Here is a 27443-nt window from a genome sequence, read left to right on the forward strand (position 1 = left end):
TGGGAAGGTCATTCCTTCCAAATCAAATGGTGTGATGTACTTTTGAGGCTGCAAAGGTGGTAAAAGTGCCTTCCAGCCCACGAGAATAAATCGAAGTGGCCAAGAGCCCCATGGCACCCAAGAAGAAGAAGAAAAAGAAAGGATAACTTCAATGTCCACCCACTCATCCCTTGCCAGAAATTTCTGTTTCCCCTGGTTAATTGTTCCCATTGCTAGGACATTCCTCCTTAGTTCCTGATCAGTTCTAGATTGGCGTGCAAGAACCTTCCAAAACTGAAGTCCCAACGGAGCCTCACCACTGCAGACCCCCAAACTTCTCTTCCCCTCCCCCTCTTTTTTTTTTTTGCAAACGTGGGTCTCTCACAAAGAGACATCCCTCCCACACTCAGATGCTCCAAGTTAGATGTTTACGGTGATCCGTGAGCGACTTTTAACCGATGTGAAGTCCTCAGGTAGAGATCAATGATGGGATTCTACTGGTTCGCACCGGTTCAACTGAACCGGTAGTTCCGGTGAGCAGTTGGCACTGCCCGCCCACCCTTGCCCTTTCCTCTCCTATAATTCCTTGCTTTTTAGCTGATTTATACAGTGCACACAAGACACGCAGGCGTGCGCGAAGCATGCGCTCACCAAACGGTTGTTAAACTGGTTGCATCCCACCGTTGGTGGAGATGTTTGTTAACATCAGCCCTGCAAGCACAATCAGACACAGAAACAGACACCGGGTGTGCCTACAGCTACTTTGATCTAAATTGTGGTAATAGGCCCGTCTTAATCAAAGTTGTTTTAGCTCTAAGAGCCACCTGATTCGCAGGCTGGCGCACTTCATAAGGTAGAAAGGTGTGCCGAATGAGGATGATCAAAGTGAATCAAAAGTGAATCCTTAGGGAATTCTTCCCTAAGGAATTGGAGTGGAAGGTATTAGTTGCAGATGTCACGTCTTCATTTTATTTATTTATTTTATTTATTTATTTGATTTGCCAATTGTTTACAAGATAATAAGTATAAATGTATACATAGTTGTGAATACATGAAATGGGTACATATAAGAAAAATAAAGAATAAGAGAAACAATAGGACAGGGACGGTAGGCACGTTGGTGCGCTTATGCACGCCCCCTACAGGCCTCTTAGGAAAGGGGTGAGGTCAATAGTAGACAGTCTAAGGTTAAAGTTTTTGGGGTTTGGGAAGAGACTACAGAGTCGGGTAGAGTATTCCAGACATTGACCACTCTATTGCTGAAGTCGATTTCCTGCAATCAAGTTTGGTGCGGTTTACTTTGAGTTTGTATCTGTTGTGTGCTCTTGTGTTGTTATGGTTGAAGCTGAAGTATTCATTGACAGGTAGGACATTGCAATGTATGATTTTGTATACCATGCTTAGATCAGACCGAAGACGGCGTAATTCTGCAAATTCAGCCCAGTGGATTCCTTGGAGCCAAAACTTAATTTCCCCCTCTTTAATTAGCAAAACTGGTGATTAAGAAAACACCTGGCAAACTAAAATAATAATCCCAAACAGATAAAACTGGTTTAGAAGAGTTTAGGATACTGGGGTGTTTTTATTTTTGGGAGGGTCAGAAGATTTCTTATCAAAATTTCAATTCCTGGAAATGTGCCTTAGATGCCTCCTTCAGAATTCTTGGACTCATGGGAGTCTCTCCGTCCCGTTCTCCTCTTGTTTAGAACATTTTCAGATACCGGTTTTGTGTGTGTGTGTGTGTGTGTGTGTGTGAGGTCAGAAGTCCCAAAGGTGCTTTTTTTCAAGAGGCCACTGGACTTCTTTTATTTTTTTCTTGAAGAGGTTTCACTTCTCATCGGAGAAGCTTCTTCAGTTCTTCAGAGCAAAGGAGACCAGTTCTTCAGAACTGAAGAAGTTTCTCAGGTGAGAAGCTAAATGTCTTCAAGGAAAAACAAAGTCCAATTGTCTCTTGAAAAAAAAACACCTTTGGGATAACCATGACCTGGATGATTGAGAATTTCCCTAGACTTATAGTGTGGTCAGAAGGTTTCTCGACCAATTATCATTTTTTGTCTCCTTCAAGATTGGACCTCCCCTTCCTCTGGAAGTCTCCTCTCTCTTTGCAATGTTCTTAGAAGACAGGACATCAGTAACTGTGCTTCTCCAAAGTCCAAAGTTGCATGGATACATCTATCCATTTTCTCTTCTTTGGGCTGCAGTCAGAACTCCAAGGGCTTATGGGATTTAGGATCACGAAATAACTCAATTTTTCTTCGGTCATTTTCAGATTCGTCTCCGGCATTGTTGAATTCTACTACAAATCCGATGGTGCTGTCAAGAGTGACCCTGAGCTACAAGCCTGGATTCATGAGATCTTCACGGAAGCTTTCTTGAGTAGGGCATCTTCAGGTAATGTTTGCCACTAGCCATCACCACCATCCTGGTCTCTCTTGAGGATCTCTCTGAATTCCTCAGCTAGAAGGCCAAATCCACACGGAGGGAACCAAGTTGGTTTCCTCTACACCATCTCTGATTGGAGATGAGTTCCAGAATGTTCCTCTGCTGAGCGGACAAAAGAACTGTCTGGAAGAAGGTGTGCCATCCACGTTGAGGCTCCTAATGCTTTCTGCTAAAAGGAAGGAGACCTTGGCTTGACTACCTACGTGGTAAGTCCACCAGAAATTGGTGCTTCCCTTCTCCCTTCCTCTACCCACATTCCTGGTTTTCTAGAGAACTAGAAATTACATAGACAAACCAAATGGAATAATACTATTTCCCAAATACGACCTACCCTGAAAGTAAGTCCTAGCTTGATTTTTACACATGCACCCATTATAACTCCTACCCCCAAAATAAGCCGTAATTAAGATCCTGCCTACTCCAGAGTACACGGGTAGAAATTAAGCTAGGGTGGGGATGGTGGGTGGTGGAGCTGCCCTACTACTTACCTTTGGACAGTTGTAGCCAGGCCTGGCACACCCCGACACCTGCCTTGCCAGCCCGTTTCTTCTGCAGCCAGCAAGGATGGCAAAGGCTTTCCTGAAGGCCTCTGGAGCTCATAACAAAGCTCCGGATTGATCCGGAGTTATCAGCTATTATAGGCTGCAGAAGCCTTCAGGAAAGCCTTGCCAGCTGCAGAAGAAGAAGTTCCTGAAGGCCTCTGACAGCGAAAAGGAGGTTGGGGCGACCTGCGCAGATGAGGTCAGTCAGTGGATGACTTTCCCCCCAGATAAGACCTGGTGCCTTTTTTTGGTGGCAAAAATATATAAGACAGGTTCTTATTTTGAGGGAAATGCAGCATATCCTTCGGTTGGACATCTGTCAGAATAAGATATATGGTCCACCATGCCTGAAGTTCTCAGCAACGCAGAAGTTACCTGACATTATATTCCCCATGTGTAATGTTTTCCGAGATTTCCATGCGCTCACCTCAGAGTGAGGGGAATTATCGCTTTTTTTTTTTTTACATTGCGTGATGTGGATTTTGTGTTGTGTTTTCAACTACCTTGATCCTCAGGAACTGATCATTGCATGGTTTGGGGCTCAGCCGATGTAGGCATCCAATTGTTACTTGAACCCCATGAAGGAATGATCCTCAACCTTGGTAACTTTTAAGAGACATGGCTGGGGAATTCCGAGAGTTGAAGACCACACCTCTTCAATTTACTGAGATTGAAGAACCTTTCCATAGAGTAACACCTGGTTATGTATGTTTGATGAGTCCAAACTTTGCTCCCCCTCTTTAATTAACAAAGCTGGTGATTAAGAGAACACCTGGCAAGCTAAAAATAATAATAATAAGTCAAATAAATAAACTGGTTTAGAAGACTTTATGATACAGGTTTCTTTTGGAGGACCAGAAGGTTTCTTGGCAAACTACAATTTCCTGGAAATGTGTCTTAGATGCCTCCTTCAGAATTCTTGGCCTCATGGTAGTCTCTCCTTCTCCTCTTGTTTAGAACATTTTCAGATACTGGTTTTGTATGTTTTGGGGTGTGTTTGTGGGGTCAGAAGTCCCAAAGATACTTTTTTCAAGGGGCCACTGGACTTCCTTTGTTTTTCCTTGAAGACATTTCACTTCTCATCCAAGGAACTTCTTCAGTTCTTCAGAGCAAAGGAGACCAGTTCTTCAGAACTGAAGAAGCTTTTCGGAGGAGAAGCGAAACATCTTAAAGGAAAAAACAAAACAAAAAGTCCAGTTGCCTCTTGAAAAAGCACCTTTGGGACAACCATGACCTGGATGATGGAGAATCTCCATTAGATATTTAGCGCGGTCAGGTTTCTCGACGAATTATCATTTTTGGAAAGCTGTCAGATGCCTCCTTCAGGATTCTTGAATCTCATGGACCTCCCCTTCCTTTCAGAGGTCTCTTCTTGTTTAGAACACTTTCGGATACCAGTTTTGTGACAATGATAGGGCGAGGGTCATGCGTCTTCCTGATCGATGCAACTTCTTCGGCCAATACCCAACATCCTGTCCCTCCCCCAACAGGTGTTCCATCCACCTTCGAAAGCAAAGCTCAGCTGATCAAGTTCCTTACCATGGTCATCTTCAACTGCTCTGCAAGGCATTCGGCAGTCAACAGTGGACAGGTAGGAGGATGGGTTTAATGGTACTTCTTCTAATTTTCATCCTTTGACCAGTGGTGAGATTCAACCGGTGTAATAACTGGTTCGGTGAGCGTGTGCTTTGCATGCACAGCATTTGAAAATTGCCTGTATGCACCTCTAAAACTTAGCCCCAATGAGTTAGACAGCTGAGGCGTGGCAATGTGCGATGCCATGCACATCGGCTGAGCTACAAAACATGAAAATATAGGACCGACTAGGGCAGGGGCCAACGGATTACTGGAACTACCAGTTCTCTCGAACCGGTCCGAACCATCTGAATCCCACCTCTGCCTTCATCCCTGGGATTAAGCAAGATTCGCAAGACTCGCTGTAGAGCGGTGTTTCCCAATCTTGAGAACTTTCCGATGTGTGGACTTCGACTCCCAGAATTCTCCAGCCAGCCATGCAAGGCTGGCTGGAGAATTCTAGGAATTGAAGTCTACACACCTTAAAGTGACGGCTACCGAGCGTCTCCTGAAACATCGTGGAAGAGAAAAAGGTATTTGCTTTGCTACGTCCCCTTCCTGCACATTTTCGGAGGGCAAGAAGTTCTGAATATTGCACTGGACAATGTCTTAGAATCACAAATATAACCTCATATTACACTCACACTGGGCGTTGGGGTTGTTGTTTGGAAAAGAACCCTCCAGCCAAAAAACTTGTCTGACAAAGCAGATTTAGTTTCCAAGTTTTTTTGAGAACTCCTGAGAGCCGAGGGCTGGGTGTGACCGTAGAATAGCATTCCAAGATGACTTAGCATTGGATTAATATCTTCAGACCTGCTGGTATCTAATCTTGGTCCAACCTTGCCTTCTCGCCTTAGTCTGATGGCTTCTGTCTCCTTGGGGACAACCTTCATGTTGAGTTCCCCCATTCCTACTTTAGATCTTTTCCATTTGCCATCATAACTTCTGTAGAACTTCTGTACAGATATTGATGTGGTACCTTCTGTAGAACTTCTAATTTTGGGTTCTTTGTGTCTATTCTTGGTCCAACCTTGGTTTTGAGCTTCCTGTTGCTGATCTCCTTGGGGACAACCTTGTCCATGTTGAGTTTCCCCATTCCTGCCTTAGATCTTCTACATTTGCTAGACTCACAGCCAGGGTACTGCCCTATTTTCTGTAGAACTTCTAATTTTGGGTTCCTTTGGTCTATTCTTTGTCAACCCTTGACTTTCAATCTTAGTTTGATGGCTTCCTGTTGCTGATCTCCTTGGGGACAACCTTTTCCATATTAAATTCCCCCATTCCTACTTTAGATCTTCTCCATGTGCTGGACACACATCCGAGCTACCACCCTACCTTCTGTAGACCTTCTAATTTTTTGTGTTCCTTGTGTGTTGCGACAGTTTGACTTTGCTGCCTGGATGCCCAACACGCCGGCCACTTTGAGGCAACCTCCTCCAACAGTCAAGGGCACGGCCTCCTTGAAAAGCATCTTAGAGGTCTTCCCTGAAGTCAACTCCACCTGTGCCTTGCTGTCACTGCTGTCCATCGTCAGCTATGAGCCAGGAGACCTGGTAAGTGGAGCTAAGAGTCAGTAGATGCTAACAAAGACAGAGGAAGTCAATAGAATGACGACCTTATGTCCTCAAAAGTGTACGATTGATGTCCTCTGGGTCCCTCTGAGCTTTGGGTGGTGTGACTGTCGTAAATGAAGATGCCCCAACATGGCCCATTTTCCAGATATGTAGATTCTCCTCCCAGAATGCTTAGCGACATCTACTCTACTGGCTGTGGAATTCTGGGCAAGGCCATTCTGCAGCCAGTCGTTTGCTAAAATGAGGAAGCACTAGTATAAACGAATAAATTAACGTGTTTATAAGGTATATGATCCGTTGTGTAACCAACCATCTTTTATAATGTCCTTTGCAAATCCTGTTAAGTCGGGATCCCTTGCAGTTTTGGCCACCACGATCCAAAAGAGATGGTGAGACTCTAGAAAGAGTGCAGAGAAGAGCAGTAAAGATGATTAGGGGACTGGAAGATAAAACATACAATGAACGGTTGCAGGAAATGGGTACGTCTAGTTTGATGAAAAGAAGGACTAGGGGGGACATGATAGCAGCCTTCCGATATTTGAAGGGCTGCCCCAAAGAGGGGTCAGGCTATTTTCCAAAGCACCTTTGAAGGCCAGACAAGGAACAATGGATGGAAAATGAACAAGGAGAGATTCAACCCGGAAATAAGGAGAAACTTTCTGGCAGTGAGAACAATCAACCGATGGAATAGAAGTTGCCTTTGGAAGTTGTGGGAGCTTCGTCATTGGAAGTTTTCAAGAAGAGATTGGATTGTCCTCTGTCAGAAATGGTGTAGGGTCTCCTGCTTGGGTGGGGGGTTGGACTAGATGACCTCCAAGCTCCCTTCCAACTCTGTTGATCTGAATGTGATTAGGGAGCTGGAGGCGAAAACATATCAAGAACGGTTGCTGGAATTGGGTATGTCTAGTTTGATGAAAAGAAGGACTAAGGGTGACATGACCGCATCTTCCAATAATTGAGGGGTTGGACTAGGTGACCTACAAGGTCCCTTCCAACTCTGTTGATCTGTTAAATCTGTTAACATTTGCTTGGTTGCATCTTCGTCAGGGACGTTCTCCATCTTCTTTTCTTTCAGAGACCTCTGGGCCATTACCCAGAAGAACATTTCACTGAGGAGATGCCCAAAAACCTCATTTCCGATTTCCAGAAACGCCTGGCGGTAATTTCCGAAGAAATTGAGGAAAGGAACCAAGGTTTGCCCATTGCCTATCACTATCTCAACCCTTCGCTGGTCCAGAACAGTGTCTCCATCTAATGGCCAAGCCAGACCGCCAAAGGCAGAAGAAGATGATGTGTTACCTCGAATTTGATAACGTTTTGACCATCGGGGGAAAATCTGCTTTTCTGTCAAAATATATCGTCATTGTAGTTGTGCTTTTAAAGTTGTAGCAACGTTTCGGCAGAATCTCATCTGCCATCATCAGGCTTCTGTATTGTGTCCGTCTGTGAGTCAGACTTTCACAGCCGTTTCTGTTTTAAATTTGGGGCTAGCCTACTGCTGTGCCAGAGTGGTTCTTTCTTCATCCTGATTGGTTGGGAGTCTTGGTCTGTGTTTATTGGTCTTGGAGTTTGCTGTGTTCTGCTTGATTGGTGTTTCTTAGAAGATGGATATTATTGGGGGAGGAAGACTAAGGGATGAGGGAAATTCAGCTATTTTAGATTCCTGTGAGGAGGGAAGGATGGGTTTGGTGCGTGAACCAGAAGAAATGGCAAGAAATCCCCAATTTTTCTCCTGAATAAGGAAGGAAAAAGGATTGTATCCATTGTGGAAACGAATATTCTTGTCTTCTGGAAACTCAACTGAATTGGTCCTCTTTTCTTTTCTTTTTTGCATGTTTAATGAACTTCCAGTAGTTGCAAAGTTTAAATCATGAGGACTAGAAACACTAGTTTAGTAATCCTAGATAACAAGAAGCATCATTATCCACCAATCACTAAATTATATTCCATGTTGCCTTGATGTCTGCATATTTATATTCATCAAAGTGTTTCTCAACCATGGCCCCTTTAAGATGGGGGGGACTTCAACTCCCAGAATCCCCCAGCCAGCGTATCTATCCCCTGTTTAATTCTCAGGCCATCTAGCCCTTTTTATGTCGGTTTCCCATTTAATTGTCAGGCCATCTATCCCTTTAATGTATTTATCAACGTGGGTTGTCATGGGTTATTATTTTCTCTCCGTTTTGCTGAAGTCGAAGGTATATTACGTCTACTGCATTCCCACCATCTATTAAGAAAGTTAAAAGTCCAAACATGCAATAAAGGTAGTCACATTTGTTCTTGTCCTAGACATGCTGAATTTTTTAGTAAACTTTTGCTGGCTGGGGAATCCTGGGAGTTTGAAGTCTGCCCATCTTAAAGGGGCCAACGCGGAGAAACACTGGCCTAAGCTATGACTGGAAAAAGTATTAAAAGATCCAACTGGAAAAAGTATTAAAAGATCCAACTGGAAAAAAAAATGTGAGCTGTTTCCCCCCCCCTCTTTTTTTGCATCCTCCTTCAGAAATGGAGAGAGGTGGAGACAACAAAAGCCTTTCATTTTTCCCCCCTGCTTTGTTATTTGTTTTTAGTCCTGTAATGAATAAAGTGTTTCCCAGGGCGATCCCAGCGCTGTGAAATATGTACAAATGCCTTGTGGAATCTTATTAAAATTGGATTATTCAGGCGAGGATGTGAAATTGTCTCCAGCTTCAGGCAGGGCTGTAAGAGGAGGAGGATTGACAAAGATATAGACCAGATCATCAAGGGGAAAAACATAATAACTCAAAAAACCGGGTGGACCAGATGGAAAATACAACCAGATAAGATAATTGTACTTGATTGTAAAGCCATGTTGACAAGAGTCTTGAAAATCTGGAACTTTAATTCTTCCCCGGTCTCTTTTACAGCCCGAGAAATTAGGAAGAGTTTCTTTCTCCACCTCATTATACAGCTCTGGGCTCAGCTGCCTCTTATCTAACTGTTCCCTTGCAGCATTTTTTCATCTGGCTCTCAAGGTTCTTCCTGAATCAAAAAAACAAAAGCAAAAACACCCAGAACTAAAATCTGAAATGGACAAACTAAAAGCATTTGTTTGAAAGGGTATAAGGCAGGGGGTCAGCCACCCGCAGCTCCGGAGCTGCATGTGGCTCTCTTTCATCCCTCTGCTGCGGCTCCCTGTCGGCTCAAAATATGTGTCACAACCGCCAATGTGTGGCGCCCGCCAGCATGCGATTTATTGAGCTTTTCGAACCCCCGATAGGCCAACCATGGGTAAATCCAAGAAAAGAAACGTTTCAGAGGAAAATGTTTAATTCAACACCTTAGACTAGTTTTGTGGCCGCTCAGGAAATAGCCAGGCATGGGAAGGGTTTTTGTGGGTCTTTTCTGTGGGAAATGGTGTCAGGATTCCAGCAATCGCCCTAATTAAATCATGATTCTCGAGCCAAACTTCAAAAAACTTCAAAGGATTCATTAGAGGTGACATACTGGCACTTCCCTGTATGAAGCCAACTCTGGCCTACGTAGTTTACAGTCCCCTGTGACCCTGTTCCCCCCCCACACACACACTGGGTGTCTCATAAACCAGGTTCTCCAATTGAGTACGTTCACAGGCTGAGTGTCATCATTCACGTTCTCCAATTCAATATATTTGCAGGCAAAAACTCTGGTATTTTAGTTATAATCTTTTAAAAGTAAGAATTGGAATGTACTTTCGCTTTCAAATGCTCTTCCAGATTTCCTTCCTCCACCCCCACCCCTTTTTTTATTATGGCAACTACTAAAACAGGCATAGGAATGTTTTAAATGGGTTCAAATGCCTCTTTGAATGTTTAAGGTTGCCATTCCTTGGTATAGAATTCCCAGCTTGAGCAGAGAGCTGGACTAGAAGACCTCCATGTTCCCTTCCAGCCCTATTCTGATTCTGATTATTCAGATCCTGTTGCATCCAGTAGGTGTGATGACCCAGGGTGGGATAGAAAAGCAACAAAGTCACAAAAACAGGTGAAGTCCCTTTAATTCCTTCAACTTGGCTTTAAAGGTCCAATTATCACTGACTGGAGAGAAAAAACTCCCTCACAAACAGTGGCGAAAAGGAAGAACTTCCGTTCAAACTCAAAATACATATAAATTATAAATAGGAAAAAAACAACACAAACCACACTGAAGCAGTTTATGAGACGCAGCAGGATAAGGGCTTGAAGACATCCACAGATATTGAAATACACACACTGGGAAGGACGCCAGAACATGTGCATGTTTGTCCTTTTAAACAGTCCTCACAGCTGCAGCCCATGAAGGGGATCAGGACCCTTTCCTCCCCATAGACCATGCCATTCACGTTTCTCCCTTATCCACTCCTCCCTGCATGCCCTAGGATGAAGAGGGGATGGGCCTGGGTCTTCCTCTGAATGCCCAGACAGCCTGTGACCTTCCCCAGTTTCCTCCACAACCTCCAGAACCACACTCCCACTCCCTGTCAGCTGTTCCTCCTCTCCCTCGGAGTCAGATTCTAACAGGGGCATGGCCCAACAACCCAAGAAGGGGAAATTCTGGCTCTGCAGATTATAGATTTGAGCAAGGAAGACATTTCCTCCCCCTCTTATAATGACAGAAACTGGAGCCATCTCATAAAGCGGATAGGAAGGGGACCAGAAACAAGAAACTTTATGACCACAAGCGAGCCCAAAATTTCCGTGGCTAAGCGAGGCAGCTGCTAAGTGAGTTTTGCCCCATTTTACTATCTTCCTTGCCCCCATTGTTAAGCGAATCACCTCAGCGGTTAAGTTAGTTACCCGGTCGTTAAGTGAATCCGGCTTCCCCCTTGACTTTGCTCCTTGGAAGTTTGCCAAAGGGGATAATGTGATCCCGGGACACTGCGACCGTCATAAATACGAATCACTTGCCAAATTTTGATCATGTTGACCATGCTGGGATGTGGCAACGGTCATAAGTGTGGAAAACAGCCATAAGTCCTTTTTTTCAGTGCTCTCGTTACTTCCAACGGTCACTGAAATCCTGTCGTAAATTGAGAACTACCTGTACAGAATTCCTAACGAATGCATTGAAAACCTTCCCAAATCATAATAAACTTAGATTATCTTCTTCCTCTTCCACAAATCTGGAAGTTTTGGACTACAAGTCCCATCCCCTCCTCGCCATCTGCCCCCTGTAGCTTGGATGGCTGGAAGGTGCGAACCTTAGGCAGCTCAGCAATGTAGCTGTCCATCTTCGATGCTTTCAAAGGGTGATTGGCTAAACATCCAGAGGGCGGGACATTTGCCATTGGTTGCAAAGCATCACCGCTATGGATCCTCCACGTTCCGAGGCAGTCTATCTGCACCAGGAGAGCCTGCTTTCTGGGTTTCCGAGTGGCTCCTCTGCAGAAAGATCTCTGGATTTTCTTAGAGATTGCAGAATGAACCTGGAAATAAGGAGGAATTTTCTGACAGTGAGAACGATCCATTTTGTTGCCTTCAGAAGTTGTGGGAGCTTCATCCTTGGAGGCTTTCAAGAAGAGATTGGACTCCCATCTGTCAGAAATGGTGTAGGGTCTCCTGCTTGGGTGGGTGGGTGGGTGGGGTTGGACTAGATGACCTACAAGCTCCCTCCCAGCTCTCTTTAATCTGTATTATTAAGACCACCAGTTCCAGAAGTGTCCCCTCCAGGTGTATCAGCTCCATGATTAAGAATGCATCCAGTTTTGGTCACCACGATATTGTAAGAAAAGAGGTTGAGACTCTAGAAAGAGTGAAGAGAAGAGCAACCCAGGGGATTAGGAGACCGGAGGCTAAAACCAGGGGTGGGATTCAAAAAACCCAGCAACCGGTTCACTGCTCAGTGGGTGGGCGTGGTCACGGTGGGCGTGGCCTACTGGAACATCCGGGACGGCCATTTCTCACTTTCCCAAGGGTCCAGAGGCTTCCCTCGGGCCTCTGAGAGGGCAAAAATGGAATTCTGGACTTCCGGAAGGCCCGTTTTCCCCTTCCCAGAGCCTCCACGTGGGCTCTGCACTTACCTGCACTGAAAATGGGCTGCGTGGAGACTGCTGGGAAAGGCGTGGCAGGGCGGGCAGGTCCAGCCTGTCAGTTTGGCAAACCAGATGCAAATTTAACAACCAGTTCGTCTGAACCGGTCCGAACCAGTAGAATCCCACCTAAAACATGAAGAACGGTTGCGGAAATTGGATATGTCTAGTTTAATGAAAAGAAGGACTAGGGGTGACATGATAGCATTCTTCCAATATTTGTGGGACTTCCACCAAGAACCTATTCTCCGCAGCACCTGAAGGCAGGACAAGAAGCAATGGATGGAAACTAATCAAGGAGAGAAGCAAACCGGAATTAAGGAGAATGAGGACAGGAAGGAAACCCAGTGAGATCCAGCAGTGCGGATGACTTGCAAAGTTCTTCTCCTTCAGAGCCCGCCATGGTGGGTGGGGTAAAAGGAGGAGATAAATAAATGTGTCCAAGGGTAATTTTGTGGGATCCAATCTGAGTCGGTCGCCGGAACCAAGGTTTATTCTTCGAAGGTTTCTTGCCGGAGCCCATCCTTAAGAAACGTCTCCTTCTCTCCAGAATATATGCCACTGGGCTGTTCTACGCAGTGTATTCCAATCAACCAATTAATCAATCAATCAGAATAGAGCTGGAAGGGACCTTGCAGGTCATCTAGTCCAACCCTCTACTCAAGCAGAAGACCCTATCCGGAGGGCGGGGAGGGAATCCAGCCGATTCGGTCCAGTTTGGGTGAATCGGATGTTAAACTTACAACTGGTTTGCCAAACCGGTAGTTGAACTGACCGGCTGGCCTCGCCTGCTCCTTGCGGCTTCTTAAAAACCTCCAGTGTTGGAGCACCCGTAACTTCTGGTGGCAGGCTGTTCCACTGATTAATTGTTCTCCCTGTCAAGAAATTTCTCCTTAGTTCTAAGTTGATTCTCTCCTTGATAAGTTTCCATTCATTGTTTTAGCTTCCAATATTTATATTTAAATTTTATTGTATGTATGTATGTAAATATGTATGTATGCATGCATGTAGGTAGTTCCTGGTTGCGTGTAGCTTTTAGTTGTTAATTACTGGTAGTCCATTAAGTCATTAGTTGTTTTTTCCTCGTGCCCTTGGCTCTTACGTACCTGATAGACTGGTAGTAAATCACCCCCCTAAGTACTAGGTACTTAGGCCTGGGGCACAAGGAAGCAACAACTAATGACTAAATGGCCAGTCACCAACACTGAACAGCCATTAACAAACTGAAACCTCCACATAACCAGGAAGTATAAATACAATGACAAAACCACCCAGTTTGCACATATTCTGGAGACAGAAGTTCCCTAAGGATGGGCTTCAGGACAAGCCCAAAAACTCGGAAGAATAAATTTTCGGTTCCAGTGACTGACTCAGATTGGATCCTGAAATGAGGAGAGTTTGAATCCAGTCCTGCTTGGAAAGCTGGAGACAGGATGCTGGAGTAGTGGAAACGGGCTTCAGCTGTCTTCTTCAAGGTGGCCTTCAGAAGCCCTGAGATATGATCAGAATATCTCTCTGGTCGTCAATCAAGCCATTCCTTCTGGCCTAGTTTTGTTGTGGTCTCCCAGCTCTGATAGGTGAGAACAATTAACCAGCAGAACACCAGAAGGGTCAGAGTGTTTGCAGTGTGACTTCTACTGTGAGACAATCCAGGAGCACAACACAGCACACACAGAAGCTTCGTTCTTTTAACAGTGTTTTATATACGAGATTGCTATATACATCCATATTCGTGTTAGGTAAATACCAGGCAGGCAAGCAATCTTCAACTCTACACAGAGAACTCCAATGGAGATAGAACATGAGAGAGAGGGGGGAGGGAGGGAGGGAGGGAGGGGAGGGAGGGGAGGGGAGGGAGGGCGAGGGAGGGAGGGAGGCTCTCTCATGGCTGCCCTTATGTAGACAGCTTCTTAAAGGGGCAATAACCCTGCTGACCCAACCTCAGTCTTAAAACGGCAATAACCCTTGCTGACTCATCCACATTGCACCCGCAGCCTTACAAGCAGCTGGTCAGCTATTAAATCATCAATACCTTAACAAGAAGTAAGAGGCTGGACAACAACTTGCCTGAAATGGGATTGGTGCTCCTGCTTGAGCAGGGGGCTGGACTAAAAGACCTCCAAGGTCCCCTTCCAGCTCTATCCTATTCTAAATGTCAGCAACCAGCTTCATTTTGGTCAAATGCTCGCTCCTGAACATTTGGCACAAACGTATAACTTTAGCACCTAGCACCACCTAGAAGGGCTGTTTCCTTTGCAGTTTAAATTACTTTGATAGAATAAAATAGGTGGTACCCTGTTCAATACAGTAGAAGTAACTGTGAGAGGGGTACAGATACAGATTAACAGAGTTGGAAGGGACCTTGTAGGTCATCTAGTCCAACCCCCCATCCAAGCAGGACATCCTACACCATTTCTGACAGAGGGCCAGTCTAGTCTCTCCTTGAAAAGAGGTGATGAAGCTCCCACAACTTCCAAAAGCAACTTCTGTTCCATGGGTTGATTGTTCTCACTGTCAGAAAATTCCTCCTTGTTTCCAGGTTGAATCTCTCCTTGTTCAGTTTCCATCCATTCTTCCTTGTCTGGCTTTCAGGTGCCTTGGAAAATAATTTGACCCCCTTCTTTCTGTAGCTGCCCCTCAAATATTGGAAGGCTGCTCTCCTGTCTCCCCTGGTCCTTCTCTTCCCTAGACTAGCCAGGCCCAGTTCCTGCAACCGTTCATCGTATCTTTTAGCCTCCAGTCCCCTCATCATCCTGGTTGCTCTTCTCTGCACTTTTTCTAGAGTCTCAACATCTTTTTATAGTGTGGTGACCAAAACTGGATGCAGGACTCTAGGTGTGGCCTTACTAAGGCTTTATAGAGCGGTATTAGTACTTCCCTTGATCTTGACTGTATCCCTCTGTTAATACAACTTAGGATTGCATTAGCTTTTTTGGCTGCTGCCACACACTGTTAGATCTTGGAGTCCTAGTAAAGGTAAAATTAAAGATTTCCTTTGCATAAAAGTGCTAGTCGTTTCTGGCTCTAGGGGGTGGTTGCTCATCTCCGTTACAAAGCTGAAGAGCCAGCGCTGTCTGAAGATGTCTCCCGTGGTCATGTGGCCAGCAGGACTAAACGCTGAAGGGGCACGGAATGCTGTTCCCTTCCCACCAAAGGTGGTCCCTATTTTTCTATTTGCAATTTTTACATGCTTTCGAATAGCTAGGTTGGCAGAAGCTGGGACAAGGAACCGGAGCTCACTCCATTATGCAGCGCTAGGGATTCGAACTGCCGAACTGCCGACCTTTCTGATGGACAAGCTCAGCATCTTAGCCACTGAGCCACTGCGTCCTAGTAGGCAACCATTTAAATATGAGCCAGCGGCGTGCGGCAGCAGCCAAAAAAAGGCCAACACAATCCTAGGCTGCATTAACGGAGGGATAGAATCAAGATCACGTGAAGTGTTAGTACTACTTTACAAAGTCTTAGTAAGACCACACTTGGAATTTTCCGTCCAGTTTTGGTTGCCATGATATAAAAAAGATGCTGAGACTCTGGAAAGAATGCAGAGAAGAGCAACAAAGAGGATTAGGGGACTGGAGGATAAAACACACAAGGAATGGTTGCAGGAATTGTGTATGTCTAGTTTAATGAAAAGAAGGAATAGCGGGGACATGATAGCACTGTTTGAATATTTGAGGGGCTGCCTCAAAGAAGAGGGGGGTCCACCTATTCTCCAAAGCACCTGAAGGCAGGACAAGAAGCAACAGATGGAAACAAATCAAAGAGAGAACCAACCTAAATTTCTTGACAACGAGGACAATTAACTAGTGGAACAGCATGCCACCAGAATTTGTGGGTTCTCTATCACTGGAAGTTTTTAATAAGAGTTTGGACAGCCAGTTGTTTGGAATAGTATAGGATTTCCTGCCAGAGCAGGGGTTGGACTAGAAGACCTCCAAGGTCCTTTCCAACTCCGTTACTTAATTCTGATATTTAAGATGGCCTTGATAGTGCTGTCTCCTGACTTCCGGTTTGTTCCTCATTGGTGTCGATGCAGAATCTGCGATCGTGCGCGGTTTCGCCCGAGCTCACTTGCTGGAGGATCCTGATCAAGACCGGAGCCACCCTGGTGGGGTGGTGAAGAAGGGGGAAATCACCTGGAGGGTTGAGGGGAGCCTCAACTCCCCTCCCTGACAGGAAAATCTCTCCCAAAGGCAAGCTGCAGTGGTGGTGCTTAAAATGGCCACCACGAAGACGAAGAACATTCCGGGAAACTAAGTTTTGTGCTGGAGAGAGAAGTAGTGAGCAGAGTGAACTAGGCAAAGGACATCACTTTTGAGGTATCCTGGTATCAAATTAAAGGGCTATTTTGGAGGAAGGTGTGTGAAAGCGGCGACCAGAGAAAGTGAGAAAGAAAATGGGTCTTTAAATTTGGATTTGACTATTCTATAGGACTAATCTGGAGGAGAAATTTAAAGGAAAATTCATTAACACAACAAAGGTTTAAAAATTAAACTGGACAGATATTGAACTGTGGGCACTTAAAGGGCATAACCAAATGCTAGAATTGAGTTTGTTGAAAAGAATAGCTAATGATTGAAATTAGCAATCTTAAATATTATATTCAAGAAAGAAAGTTAAAAAGAAAAAGACTCAAGAGCTCCACCTGATGGTACAGGAAAATTTTAGTATGTTTTAAAATGAATGTCTGGTCTTTTTGAGACTTTGGATTTTGGAATTTGAAAGAAAATAAAAGGAACTTTACGATTGCCAGTAATTTGGGAAACAGTTGAGAGGCCAATTAGAGGATTCGGAATAAAGACTCAAGAGTATAAATTGTTGAAAATAAACTCAAAATATATTGGTTGAAATAATATACTGGACTCTGAGATTGAATATATCTACGAAAGAAGAGGATTTCAGCTATTAAGGAAGAGGAAGGAAAAAGAAAAAAGGAGAAGATATGATGGAGGAACTACTTGTTGACATAAGACTGGACTCACAAGATATAAGCTCGGATATGCAAGATACAAGGGACATGATAAAAATCAAACTTGAAATGTGTAATTATGTACTACAGAAATTAGAAATGGTGACTCAGCATACACAAAAACATAATAAACCAGAGGAGGAGGAGTTTGATAAAGAAGAAGCCAACTTAGAAGGACAAAATGAACAACATTTATTTAAGCGGGGGGGGAAAGGAATTAGAATTAAAAATTTGTGGTCTGATGGGATGATAAAAGGGAGAATGGCTCGGAAAACGGCTAAAGAGAGAAGGAAAAAGCAGAAAAAGGAAATGCGAAAGGAAAATAAAAAGAGGGAGAGAGAAAAGTTTAATAACTGGAATGAGAAAAGGAAGGGAATAAGAATGGGGTGGGGGGAAAGGGAATTAAGAGAAAGGACCAGAAAATAAAGAGAAACAGGAAACAAACAAGGATGAAAAGAAGGTACACTATTCAAAGAGTGAGAGATAATGGGTGGAAAAAAAGGAATAAGGAAGGGGATTTCGCAAGGCAATGTGTTGGGATGTATAAGAATATATTGAAAATAGTATTTTGTAACGTAAAATATATATATTTGTGTTTTTATACTAGATAGGGAGATTGATATTAAGGAACAGTGAAGGTGATTAGCTCGAATTATTAACTAGAGGGGACAATTATATTTACAGATAAGGATTGATAAAATGACAAATGTGAAAGAAAAAAATAATATGAGAAATGACAATAGAAAGGAGATGAGAATTTTAAATAGCATTGAAAAATAAGATATGAGAATATACTAAGAAAAATGGAAGGAGATATATTAGGATTTGGAATTGAATAAATGAACATAGAATTGAGATGAGAATTTTAGATAATATTGTAAAATAAGATAAGAGAACATGAATTGGGATTGGATAAGATAAGCTTAATATTTAATAATGATAAGGATGACGTAATACGAAATTAAACAAATAAAATGAATAGGTAACTATGGTCATGTTTGTATTGAGATGTGAAACCTGGAACCATACTGCTTGCCAAATGAGAATTTTTTATTTAAAAAAATAAAATGAAATGAAAACAGGGAGGAAATTGAATAATGGAATTATTAGGTATGTTTAACTGATATGGTGACAGGATGAACCCGAAAGGCACCCAAAATATCAATTCACTCCTCTTAACCCCAGGAAGGCCTAATATTCACAAGTTCCTCCATTTTGGAAATTGCAATAGGATCTTTCCAGATATTTTTCACATTTCTACCTTCCAAAACATTTCAGATATACCTAGATTTTTAGGTGCCTTTCCCTGTCTGTCGACCTCAGGCTGGGATGGATAACAATGCCCATCATCCCCTATCGACCTGCATTTAAAGCCCAGCAGGTGCCAGCTGGGGAAGTCCTTTGCAGACAGCCAGTTGAGTAGGACCAGGTAACTATAAAGAGGCAAATTCACAGGTTGTCTAAACAGCAATTTTATACCAGCAGGTGATGCAAATGGATTTTTTTTTAATGCCAATTCCATCGACTCAGCAGCCGCCTGCAGGAAACACACAAATCTTGGCTGGTTATAACCCTGGTCTTGTAAGGTATAATTCACGGCAAGTTTCTTTAACCCATTGTGCTCTTTATTTTATATATATATATGTATGGTATTCAGTTTTGTTTGGGTATTTTCCCATGTCATTGTAGTTGTGCTTTTAAAATGAAACAGAACAGAATAGAGCTGAATAAAAAACAGAGAATAGAATAAAATAGAATAGAATAGAAAATAGAGTGGAACAGAACAGAACATAATAAAAAATAGGGAATAGAACAGAATAGAATAGAATAGAACAGAATGGAGAATAGAGTGGAACAGAACAGAATAAAAAATAGGGTATAGAATAGAATAAAGAATAGACAATAGAAGAGAACAGAATAGAGAATAGAATAGAATAGAAAATAGAATAAAGAATAGAATAGAGAATAGAATAGAATAGAAAAAGAATAGAATAGAAAATAGAGAACACAGAATAGAAAATAGAATAGAATAGAATAGAATAGAATAGGTCACTTTTTCTGTGGCATGCTAATTTTGAATGGTCACTAAATGAATTGTTGTAAGTTGAGAACTACCTGTATCTTCCTCCAATTTTTTTTCTTATTTTTCTTCTCAGGATGCACACCAACCAGATGTGTTGCTCTGCTCAGGATGATTGTGTACAATCTCCTGCTTGGGCGGGGGTTGGACTAGATGACCTACAAGGTCCCTTCCAACTCTTTGTTAACCTGTTAATGATGGATCTTGTTACTGATGGAGATTGCGGGAGCTTCATCCCTGGAGGGTTTCAAGAAGAGACTGGACTGCCATTTGTCAAAAATGGTGCAGGGTCTCCTGCTTGGGCAGGGAGGGGGGTTGGACTAGATGACCTACAAGGTCCCTTCCAACTCTGTTCATCTCTGTTAATCTCTGTTGTAGTCCAAACTCCCGGAGGGTTCTTTATCTGGCTGCATTCCAACTCCCAAACAAGGCTTGACAAAGTCAAAGAAAGCCATACGAATATGGCTAAAACCCAAGATTAAATCCCAGTTGTGTCGGGCAGAATTTGGAAAAGAAAACCATGGTTGATTCACCCAGAATCTGGCTGGGATTAAAGGCTTGCTCTTTAAAACACAACAGGTGAAGAGAGATAGATCGCCTCTTGGCCATCTTCGAGCCAGAAACCTTCAATTAAACCTGATTTAATGTTGTTAAAATCATATGCTGGAGTGGGAAGAAGAAAGAAGAACATAAAATCAAAGGTATGGCCTCGATTAATTCTTCAGGGGCCCGCCCTGCTGGCTTCCTGGACTTGGCTTTTAATCATCCCTGCTACCCTGTTTCTCCAAAAATAAGCCCTACCCTGAAAGTAAAGTCCTAGCTTGATTTTTTTTACACCTGCACCCAATATAAGCCCTATCCCAAAATAAGCCCTAATTAAGATCCTGCTGACTCCAGAGTGCACAGATAAACATTAAGCTAATGTGGGGATGCCCCAATACTTACCTTTGGACAGTTGTAGCCAGGCCTCGCACACCCCGACATCAGAAGTGAATTCAGCAGGTTCTGACCAGTTCTGGAGAACTGGTAGCAGAAATTTTGAGGAGTTCAGAGAACCGGCAAATTTATTTATTATTTTTTATTTGTCAATTGCTTACAAGATAATAGATATAAGTAAAAACATAGTTATGAATACATGGATACCTATAAGAAAAATTAAAGAAACAATAGGACAGGGACGGCAGGCACGATTGGTGCACTTATGCACGTCCCCTACAGACCTCTTAGGAAAGGGGTGAGGTCCATAGTAGACAGTCTAAGGTTAAAGTTTTTGGGGTTTGGGGAAGAAACCACAGTCAGGTCACGTGATTTACATTTGGATGCTAGGCAACCAACTCACATTTATAACGGTTGCAGAGTCCCAGGGCCACGCGATCCCATTTTGCGACTTCCTGACAATCCAAATCAATGGGAAAGCTGGATTCACTTAACCACTGCAGCAAGGAATGTCGTAAAGTGGGACAAACTCACAAATGTCTCCCTTAGCAACCTAAATTTTGGACTGAACCGTGGTCGTATGTTGAGGACTACCTGGAATAAGTTAACAGATGGAATCAATAACCGATTTCCCCAGCACTGGGTTCCCGATGGCTCCGGGTTCAACCAGTCCTAGGTCCTGAAAAGTAGAGCATTTCACACCCAGTCCTCAAAAGTCCGAGCCGCATTTTTTTGAGGATTTTTTTAAAAAAAATTAAAATTAAAAATAAAATCAGGCCCGTTTATTAGATTTTGCCATGATGCAAATCAAGGATATGCCCAAGAGGATAAAACCAGGTTTTTCCGACTGAGATTTAAACCCTGAAAGTCAGTTTCATGCAGGGAGAGTGGGATTCGACCGGTTTGGACTGGTTCTATAGAACCGGTTGTTATGATTCTGTGGACTTCGGAGAACCGGCAGATCGTACCCCCTGGCTGGCCCTGCCCAGCCCTCCCCTCCCTCCCGTGCATCCTTATCATGTATGCACGACATCGCACGCATGTCCAGCATCGCTGACTGCGTTGTCCCCTGCCCAGTCACTCACTCCTTAAAGTATTTCTTTTTCCCCCTCCTCCTGATGATCGGCTGTTTACACATTAAATGTTTAGATGATTAAATGTTTAGGCTGCCCGTCTCCCCTCCCAGCTGACCACGTGACTTCGCTTAACCGCAATGGGTCATAAAAAAAAATCAGGTGGACTCGCTTAACGACCGCCTTGTTGAGCCACGGGAAAAAAGGTGATCGTAAGTTGAAGGATTGCCTTTCTGTCTGGAAAAGGGATCGAACATGGCTGCCCCGTGCGAAGGCGGAGACTTGGAGGATCCGGGAGGTGAGTCACCATTGGTCGGAGCTCACTTCCGTCGTTGAAAACCGTGCACCGAGCAGAGGGTTGGACTAAATGACCTCCAGGGCTCCCTCCCGCCTGGATGATTGCACGTTGTAGGAAGGGCTCAACCGTCTTCTAAGCACCTGGGCTCTTCCAGCATTTGTCAGTTAGCTTCGCCTGGTGCCGTGGCCCTTCCTGGGTGCCGGTGAGCAGCCACGGGAGGTTCAGAGGTGGGGGGAACGGAGGGCGGACCTCCCACCCCGAACAGCCTCAGGCCCACCACCACCGTCTGGTCTCGCCCAGCTTCGACTCTCGCCCGAAGCTCAGCGGCAGGTGAACGGACTGGTTTCTCTGGCTTATGGGGACAAATTTCAGGAGCTGAACAGGAGCTAAACTTTGGGGCTGATTTGTTTTTTATTTTATTTTATTTTCTTTCTTTCTTTCTTTCTTTCTTTCTCTCATTCTTCTGTCTTCCTCTTCCCACTCTTCCACCCTCCCTCTTTTCCTTCCTTCCTTCCTTCCTCTTTCATTCATTCATTCTTTCTTTTTTCTTTCTTTCTCTCTCTCTATTTCTTTCTCTTTCTCCTTCCTTCCTTCCATATTTTCTTTCCTCCCTCCCTCCCTCTTTCTTTCATTTTTTCTTTTTCTTTCTCCCTCTCTCTCTATTTATTTATTTCTCCTTCCTTCCTTCCATATTTTCCTTCCTTCCTTCCTTCCTTCCTTCCTTCCTTCCTTCCTTCCTTCCTTCCTTCCTTCTTTTTTAATCTATTTTTCTCTTTCTTTTTTCTTTCTTTCCCCATTCCCTTCTCCTTATTTTGCTTCCTTTTCCTTCCTTTGCTTTCTTTTCTTTCTTCCCTCCCTCCCTCCCTGTCTTTCTTTTTCTTTTTCCATTTATTTTTCCTTCCTTCCTTCCTTCCTTCCTTCCTTCCTTCCTTCCTTCCTTCCTTCCTTCCTTCCTTTCCCCCTTGCCTTTGTCTCCATCAGGGTCACCGGCCAGCATGGCAGCCGTCCCCCTCCCACCATCTACAAAATCCGAGTGGCCACCGGCAACTATCTCTTGGGTGGCACCATGGACAACATCTCCATCTCCTTGGTGGGCACCCACGGCGAGACCCCCAAGTTCCAGCTGGATAAATTTGGCAAAGATTTCTCTCCAGGAAAAGTAAGTGCTGGGATGTTGACACAGATGAAAACTAGCTGGGGAGCCTCCAGCTGTTTATTACAGCTCCCATCATCCTCTGCCCCCTTCCTGAAGGCTGGCAGGAAAATCTTCCGGAGGAAGAGATTAAGATTAGCCTTTGCCACCCTAGATGGCAACCGGAAAAACCTGCTTCAGTTCAGGGTTTCTCAACCTTGGGTGTGTGGACTTCAGCTCCCAGAATTCCACAGCACAGCTGTGGAATTCTGGGAGTTGAAGTCCAGACATCTTCTAAGGGCCAAGGTTGACAAACACTATTTCATTTCATTTCATTTCATTTCATTTCATTATTTTATTTTATTTTATTTCATCTCATCTCATCTCATCTCATTTCATATTTATTTGTTTGCTTGCTTGCTTGCTTGTTTCATTTCATTTACTTGTTTTCATTTACTTGTTTGTTTGTTTGTTTACTTGTTTGTTTGTTTACTTGTTTATTTATTTGTCTGTCTATCTATCTATCTATCTATCTATCTATCTATCTATCTATCTATCTATCTATCTATCTATCTATCTATCTATTTAATCTGGTAGTCTTCTGGCATTTGCAAGCCAGATCTTCTGGGTTGACTTTCCAGATTTTCCAATTTCTCCAGCTGAGCTTTTGAGCTTTTGACATGCAAGGAGAGAGTCTCAGGTTTTTAGGAAGAAATTGCAACAGGACTCATCCAACTGGAAGAAGAGATTGTTCTCTGCTAATTTCCCCCCCAATGGGTGCTTTGGGGGGGGGGAGAGAAGGGGGAGGAGAAGGACTTGGGGTCCTGGGTGTTGTCTGAACTTGGCTGTTTTCTTACAGACATTTCATTCATTGATTAGGGAATATCATCAGCATGATGGTCATCAAAATAGCACTGATGACGTTCCCTAGTTGGGTCATGAAATGTCCGCAAGGAAACAGCCAAGCTCAGAGAGCACCAAGGACCCCACAGTCTTCCTCCTCCTCCTCCTCTTCCTCCTCCTCCCTGCAAATCCCATTCCCTCCTAGCACTGATGATGTTACCTAGTTGGGTCATGAAACATCTGCAAGATTTACTCTCCCTCTCTCTATTTATTTATTTCTCCTTCCTTCCTTCCTTCCTTCCTTCCTTCCTTCCTTCCTTCCTTCCTTCCTTCCTTCCTTCCTCCTTTCCTTCCTTCTTTCCTTCCTTCCTCCCTCCCTTCCTTCTTTTTAATCTATTTTTCTTCCTTCCTTTTTCTTCCTTTTCTTTTCTTTCTTTCCTCCCTCCCTTGCTCCCTCCCTCCCTTCCTTCCTTCCATTTTTCTTGGACAAGAAAATAACCAAGTTCAGAGAGCACCAAGGACCCCACAGTTCTCCCCCCCTTCCCCTCCTCCCTTGTAACACTGATGTCGTTGCTTAGTTGGGTCGTGAAACATCAGCCAGGAAACCACCGAGTTCAGAGGGCACCAACTTTGACCTGCAAATATTCTCTTTATCAGAAGCAGGAAAGACCTGCCTGTATCCCAAAGAATCAATACTTGGGGTTTTCTTTTCCTTCTTAATTTGATCTCCTCTCGAGATCCAATGAGGGGCTGAAATCCACCCTCCCCCAGGACCCCCAGCCTGCCATCCCCAAAGAGGGGGTCTCTAAGGAACAAATTCAACCCAGCTGCCTTCTTATGAACCAATCTCTAAGCTGAAGAGCTTTTCCCTTTTAACCTCCTTAGCATGAGAAATGATTCAATTTTTGTCTTCTTTGCACAGATCCGAACCGAAATTTAATCTGGTTCCACTGGTTCAATCTGCAACGTGCTTTTTTTTTTTTTAATTCAGGGAGGGAAGTGGAGGTGGGAGGCTAGATATGATCCGAGCATTGCTTCATGTAAGTTTCTGCATTTCCCAAGAAATAGCTCAGCTCCTCTCGCCTCCCACTCAGGAGGCTGTGAGTTTGATCCTAGGTTAGAGGCAGATATTTGTCTCTCTTTGGACATGTTGAGAATATATCTGCCGAACAAAACTCTGCCCTGGTGACACGAAGGGCATCCGGCCAGTAAAACACTCAGCTCCATTCAGTTACCATTCAAATTTTGGGGGGGGGTGTCCATGGTAAAATGGAAATGACTGGCATGGTGGCCTAGAGGGGGAGCTCTTGCCTCCCACTCAGGAGGCTGTGAGTTCGATCCTAGGTAGGGGCTAATATTTGGAATAGAGCCTCCTGCTCGGGCAGGGGGTTGGACTAGATGACCTCCATGGTCCCTTCCAAATCTGTTATTCTATGATATTTAACACAACTTTTCTGTGGCTAAGTGGAACCTTGGCTCAGTGAGCTTGGTCCCCATTTTACGACCTTCCTGGCCACCTTTGTTAGGGGAGAATCCCTGCCATTGTTAAGTGAGTCACAGGGTTGTTAAGTGAATCGGGCCTTCCCCCTTGACTTAGATCCCACATTGTGGTGAAGCCCAAATGGTTGTAAGTGTGGGGAAAAAACGGCCCTAACTTGCTTTTTCCCTAGTGCCGTTGTAACTTCAAATGCTTACTAAATGAAATACCATAAGTTGGGGACCGCCTGTATCCATTTGACCATCTCAGGGTCATGCAATCGCTTTCCTCACCCGCTTCCAACAAGCAAAGTCATTGTTGAAAATCGTATCTGTTTAACGACACCGCAATTCGCTTAACCAACGGGAGGAATTTCCTTTAACCGCTGTGGCAGAAAAGCTCGTAAAATGGAGCTTGGTTTACCGATCAATGGCTTTGCTTAGAGCGGGGGAAATTCCAGTCGCCGTGGTGGTCGTACGTTCAGGAGCAGCCCGTAGCCAGCAACCCTCTTCGATTGAGGTGGAAACTACACAGATCCAATAAGGTCAACTTTGTGACCACAGTGTCAGGACTCCAACAAATCCACCCCCATTCAAATCATGTCTCAAATCTACTCTCAGAGTAAAAAAGATCGATTTATTAGAAGTGGCCATGTCGGCGTTAGCTGGGTGCAGCCGACACTAAAATATGTCATTCATTTCCCCCTTGACCCTGGTCTTCCCCGCACTCCCTGGATGTATATTCTCCAATGGGACACATCCATAGCCAAGAGTCATCCATCATTCCCTCCAGTAATATTCTTGTGCTCCGACAACTTTGGGCTGCCAGGGCGATTATCTAGGCACTTAAGGAATGCACTGTTTTCCCCCACTCCCTTCCTACTGGCAGCTAAAAGTATCGTTTTTAGTTGACACACAGCTGACATTTTTTGGATCTATAGACTTCCCACCTCAATCAAAGGAGGTTTTTCCTATTTATTGGCAAATTAAATTTCCTCGGTGGAGCTTAACCCATCCTTGCGTCCGTGTCACAGCCTCACAGCCACAACTCTGAAAAGGGTTAAGCCAGAGGAGAACAACGGCCAATGGGTGAAGATGGAGGTCAACGAAGTGACCATTTCAATCAACCGATCAATCAGAATAGACCTGGAAGGGACCTTGGAGGTCTTCTAGTCCAACCCCCTGCTCAAGCAGGGGACCCCATAGCATTCCAGACCAATGGCTGCCCAGTCTCTTCTTGAAAACCTCCAGTGATGGAGCACCTACAGCTTCTAAAGGCAATTTCTGTTCCACTGGTTAAGTGTCCTCAGTGTAAAGGAATTTCTTCTCAATTCCTTCTCTCCTTGGTCCATTTCTATCCGTTGCTTCTTGTCCTGCCTTCGGGGGCTTTGGAGCATCATTTGACCCCCCTCATTTGGGGGCAGCCCCTCAAATACTGGATTACTCATATCCTGTCCCCCTTAGTCCTTCTTTTCTCTAGATTGGCCAAACCCAATTCCTACAAATGGGATTCAAAAATTTTTACTACAGATTCTGTGGGCGTGGCTTGATGGGCTTGGCATGGCTTGGTGGGCGTGGCAGGGGAAGGATATACTGCAAAATCCCCCTTCCCTCCCCACCCCACTAACCTGCTTTCCAGCTCCGTTCTCCCATGCAGGGCAACAAAAGGAGACCCAGCCAATCAGCTGGGACTCGACGGGAGGCAGAGAAGAGATGGGATTGGCGGGGCCAGTCAGAGGTGGGATTTGCTGGTTCTCTGAACTACTCAAAATTTCCACTACTGGTTCTCCGGAACTGGTCCAAGCTGGCTGAATCCCACCCCTGCTGCATCTGTTCTCTGTATGTTTTAGTCTCCAGACCTTTAATCCTCTTAGTTGCTCTTCTCTGCACTCTTTCTTTCTTTCTTTCTTTCTTTCTTTCTTTCTTTCTTTCTTTCTTCTTTCTTTCTTTCAGAGTTTCTTTCTTTCAGAGTTTCTTTCTTTCTTTCAGAGTTTCTTTCTTTCTTTCTTTCAGAGTTTCTTTTTTTCTTTCTTTCTTTCAGAGTTTCTTTCCCTCTTTCTTTCTTTCAGAGTTTCTTTCTTTCTTTCTTTCTTTCAGAGTTTCTTTCCCTCTTTCTTTCTTTCAGAGTTTCTTTCTTTCTTTCTTTCTTTCTTTCTTTCTTTCTTTCAGAGTTTCTTTCTTTCAGAGTTTCTTTCTTTCTTTCAGAGTTTCTTTCTTTCTTTCAGTTTCTTTCTTTCTTTCTTTCAGAGTTTCTTTCTTTCTTTCAGAGTTTCTTTCTTTCAGAGTTTCTTTCTTTCTTTCAGAGTTTCTTTCTTTCTTTCTTTCAGAATTTCTTTCCCTCTTTCTTTCTTTCAGAGTTTCTTTCTTTCTTTCTTTCTTTCTTTCAGAGTTTCTTTCTTTCTTTCTTTCTTTCAGAGTTTCTTTCTTTCTTTCAGAGTTTCTTTCTTTCAGAGTTTCTTTCTTTCTTTCAGTTTCTTTCTTTCAGAGTTTCTTTCTTTCTTTCAGAGTTTCTTT

General features: G+C 43.9%; 2 protein-coding genes across 2 annotated transcripts in view; both read left to right on the forward strand.

Annotated features, from left to right (window-relative positions):
- LOC113426537 (hydroperoxide isomerase ALOXE3-like) overlaps positions 1 to 8791 on the forward strand; it is a 30495-nt gene extending 21704 nt beyond the window's left edge. The window contains 4 exon segments of the mRNA XM_026688907.2: positions 2249 to 2370; positions 4454 to 4554; positions 5921 to 6091; positions 7188 to 8791. Coding sequence (XP_026544692.2) covers positions 2249 to 2370; positions 4454 to 4554; positions 5921 to 6091; positions 7188 to 7367 — 574 coding nt within the window. The 3' untranslated portion in view covers positions 7368 to 8791.
- A 12644-nt stretch (positions 8792 to 21435) lies between these two features.
- The window catches only part of LOC113426539 (polyunsaturated fatty acid lipoxygenase ALOX15B-like), a 30654-nt gene continuing 24646 nt past the window's right edge, over positions 21436 to 27443 (forward strand). The window contains exons 1-3 of the mRNA XM_087947397.1: positions 21436 to 21478; positions 21593 to 21680; positions 22460 to 22637. Of these exons, the coding sequence (XP_087803523.1) occupies positions 21436 to 21478; positions 21593 to 21680; positions 22460 to 22637 (309 nt within the window). The remainder of the gene's footprint in view (positions 21479 to 21592; positions 21681 to 22459; positions 22638 to 27443) is intronic.

This window comes from Notechis scutatus, chromosome Z (genome assembly GCF_049901735.1).
Source record: "Notechis scutatus isolate UNSWTSFEM ecotype Mainland chromosome Z, rNotScu1.2, whole genome shotgun sequence".
Taxonomy (NCBI): Eukaryota; Metazoa; Chordata; class Lepidosauria; order Squamata; family Elapidae; genus Notechis; species Notechis scutatus.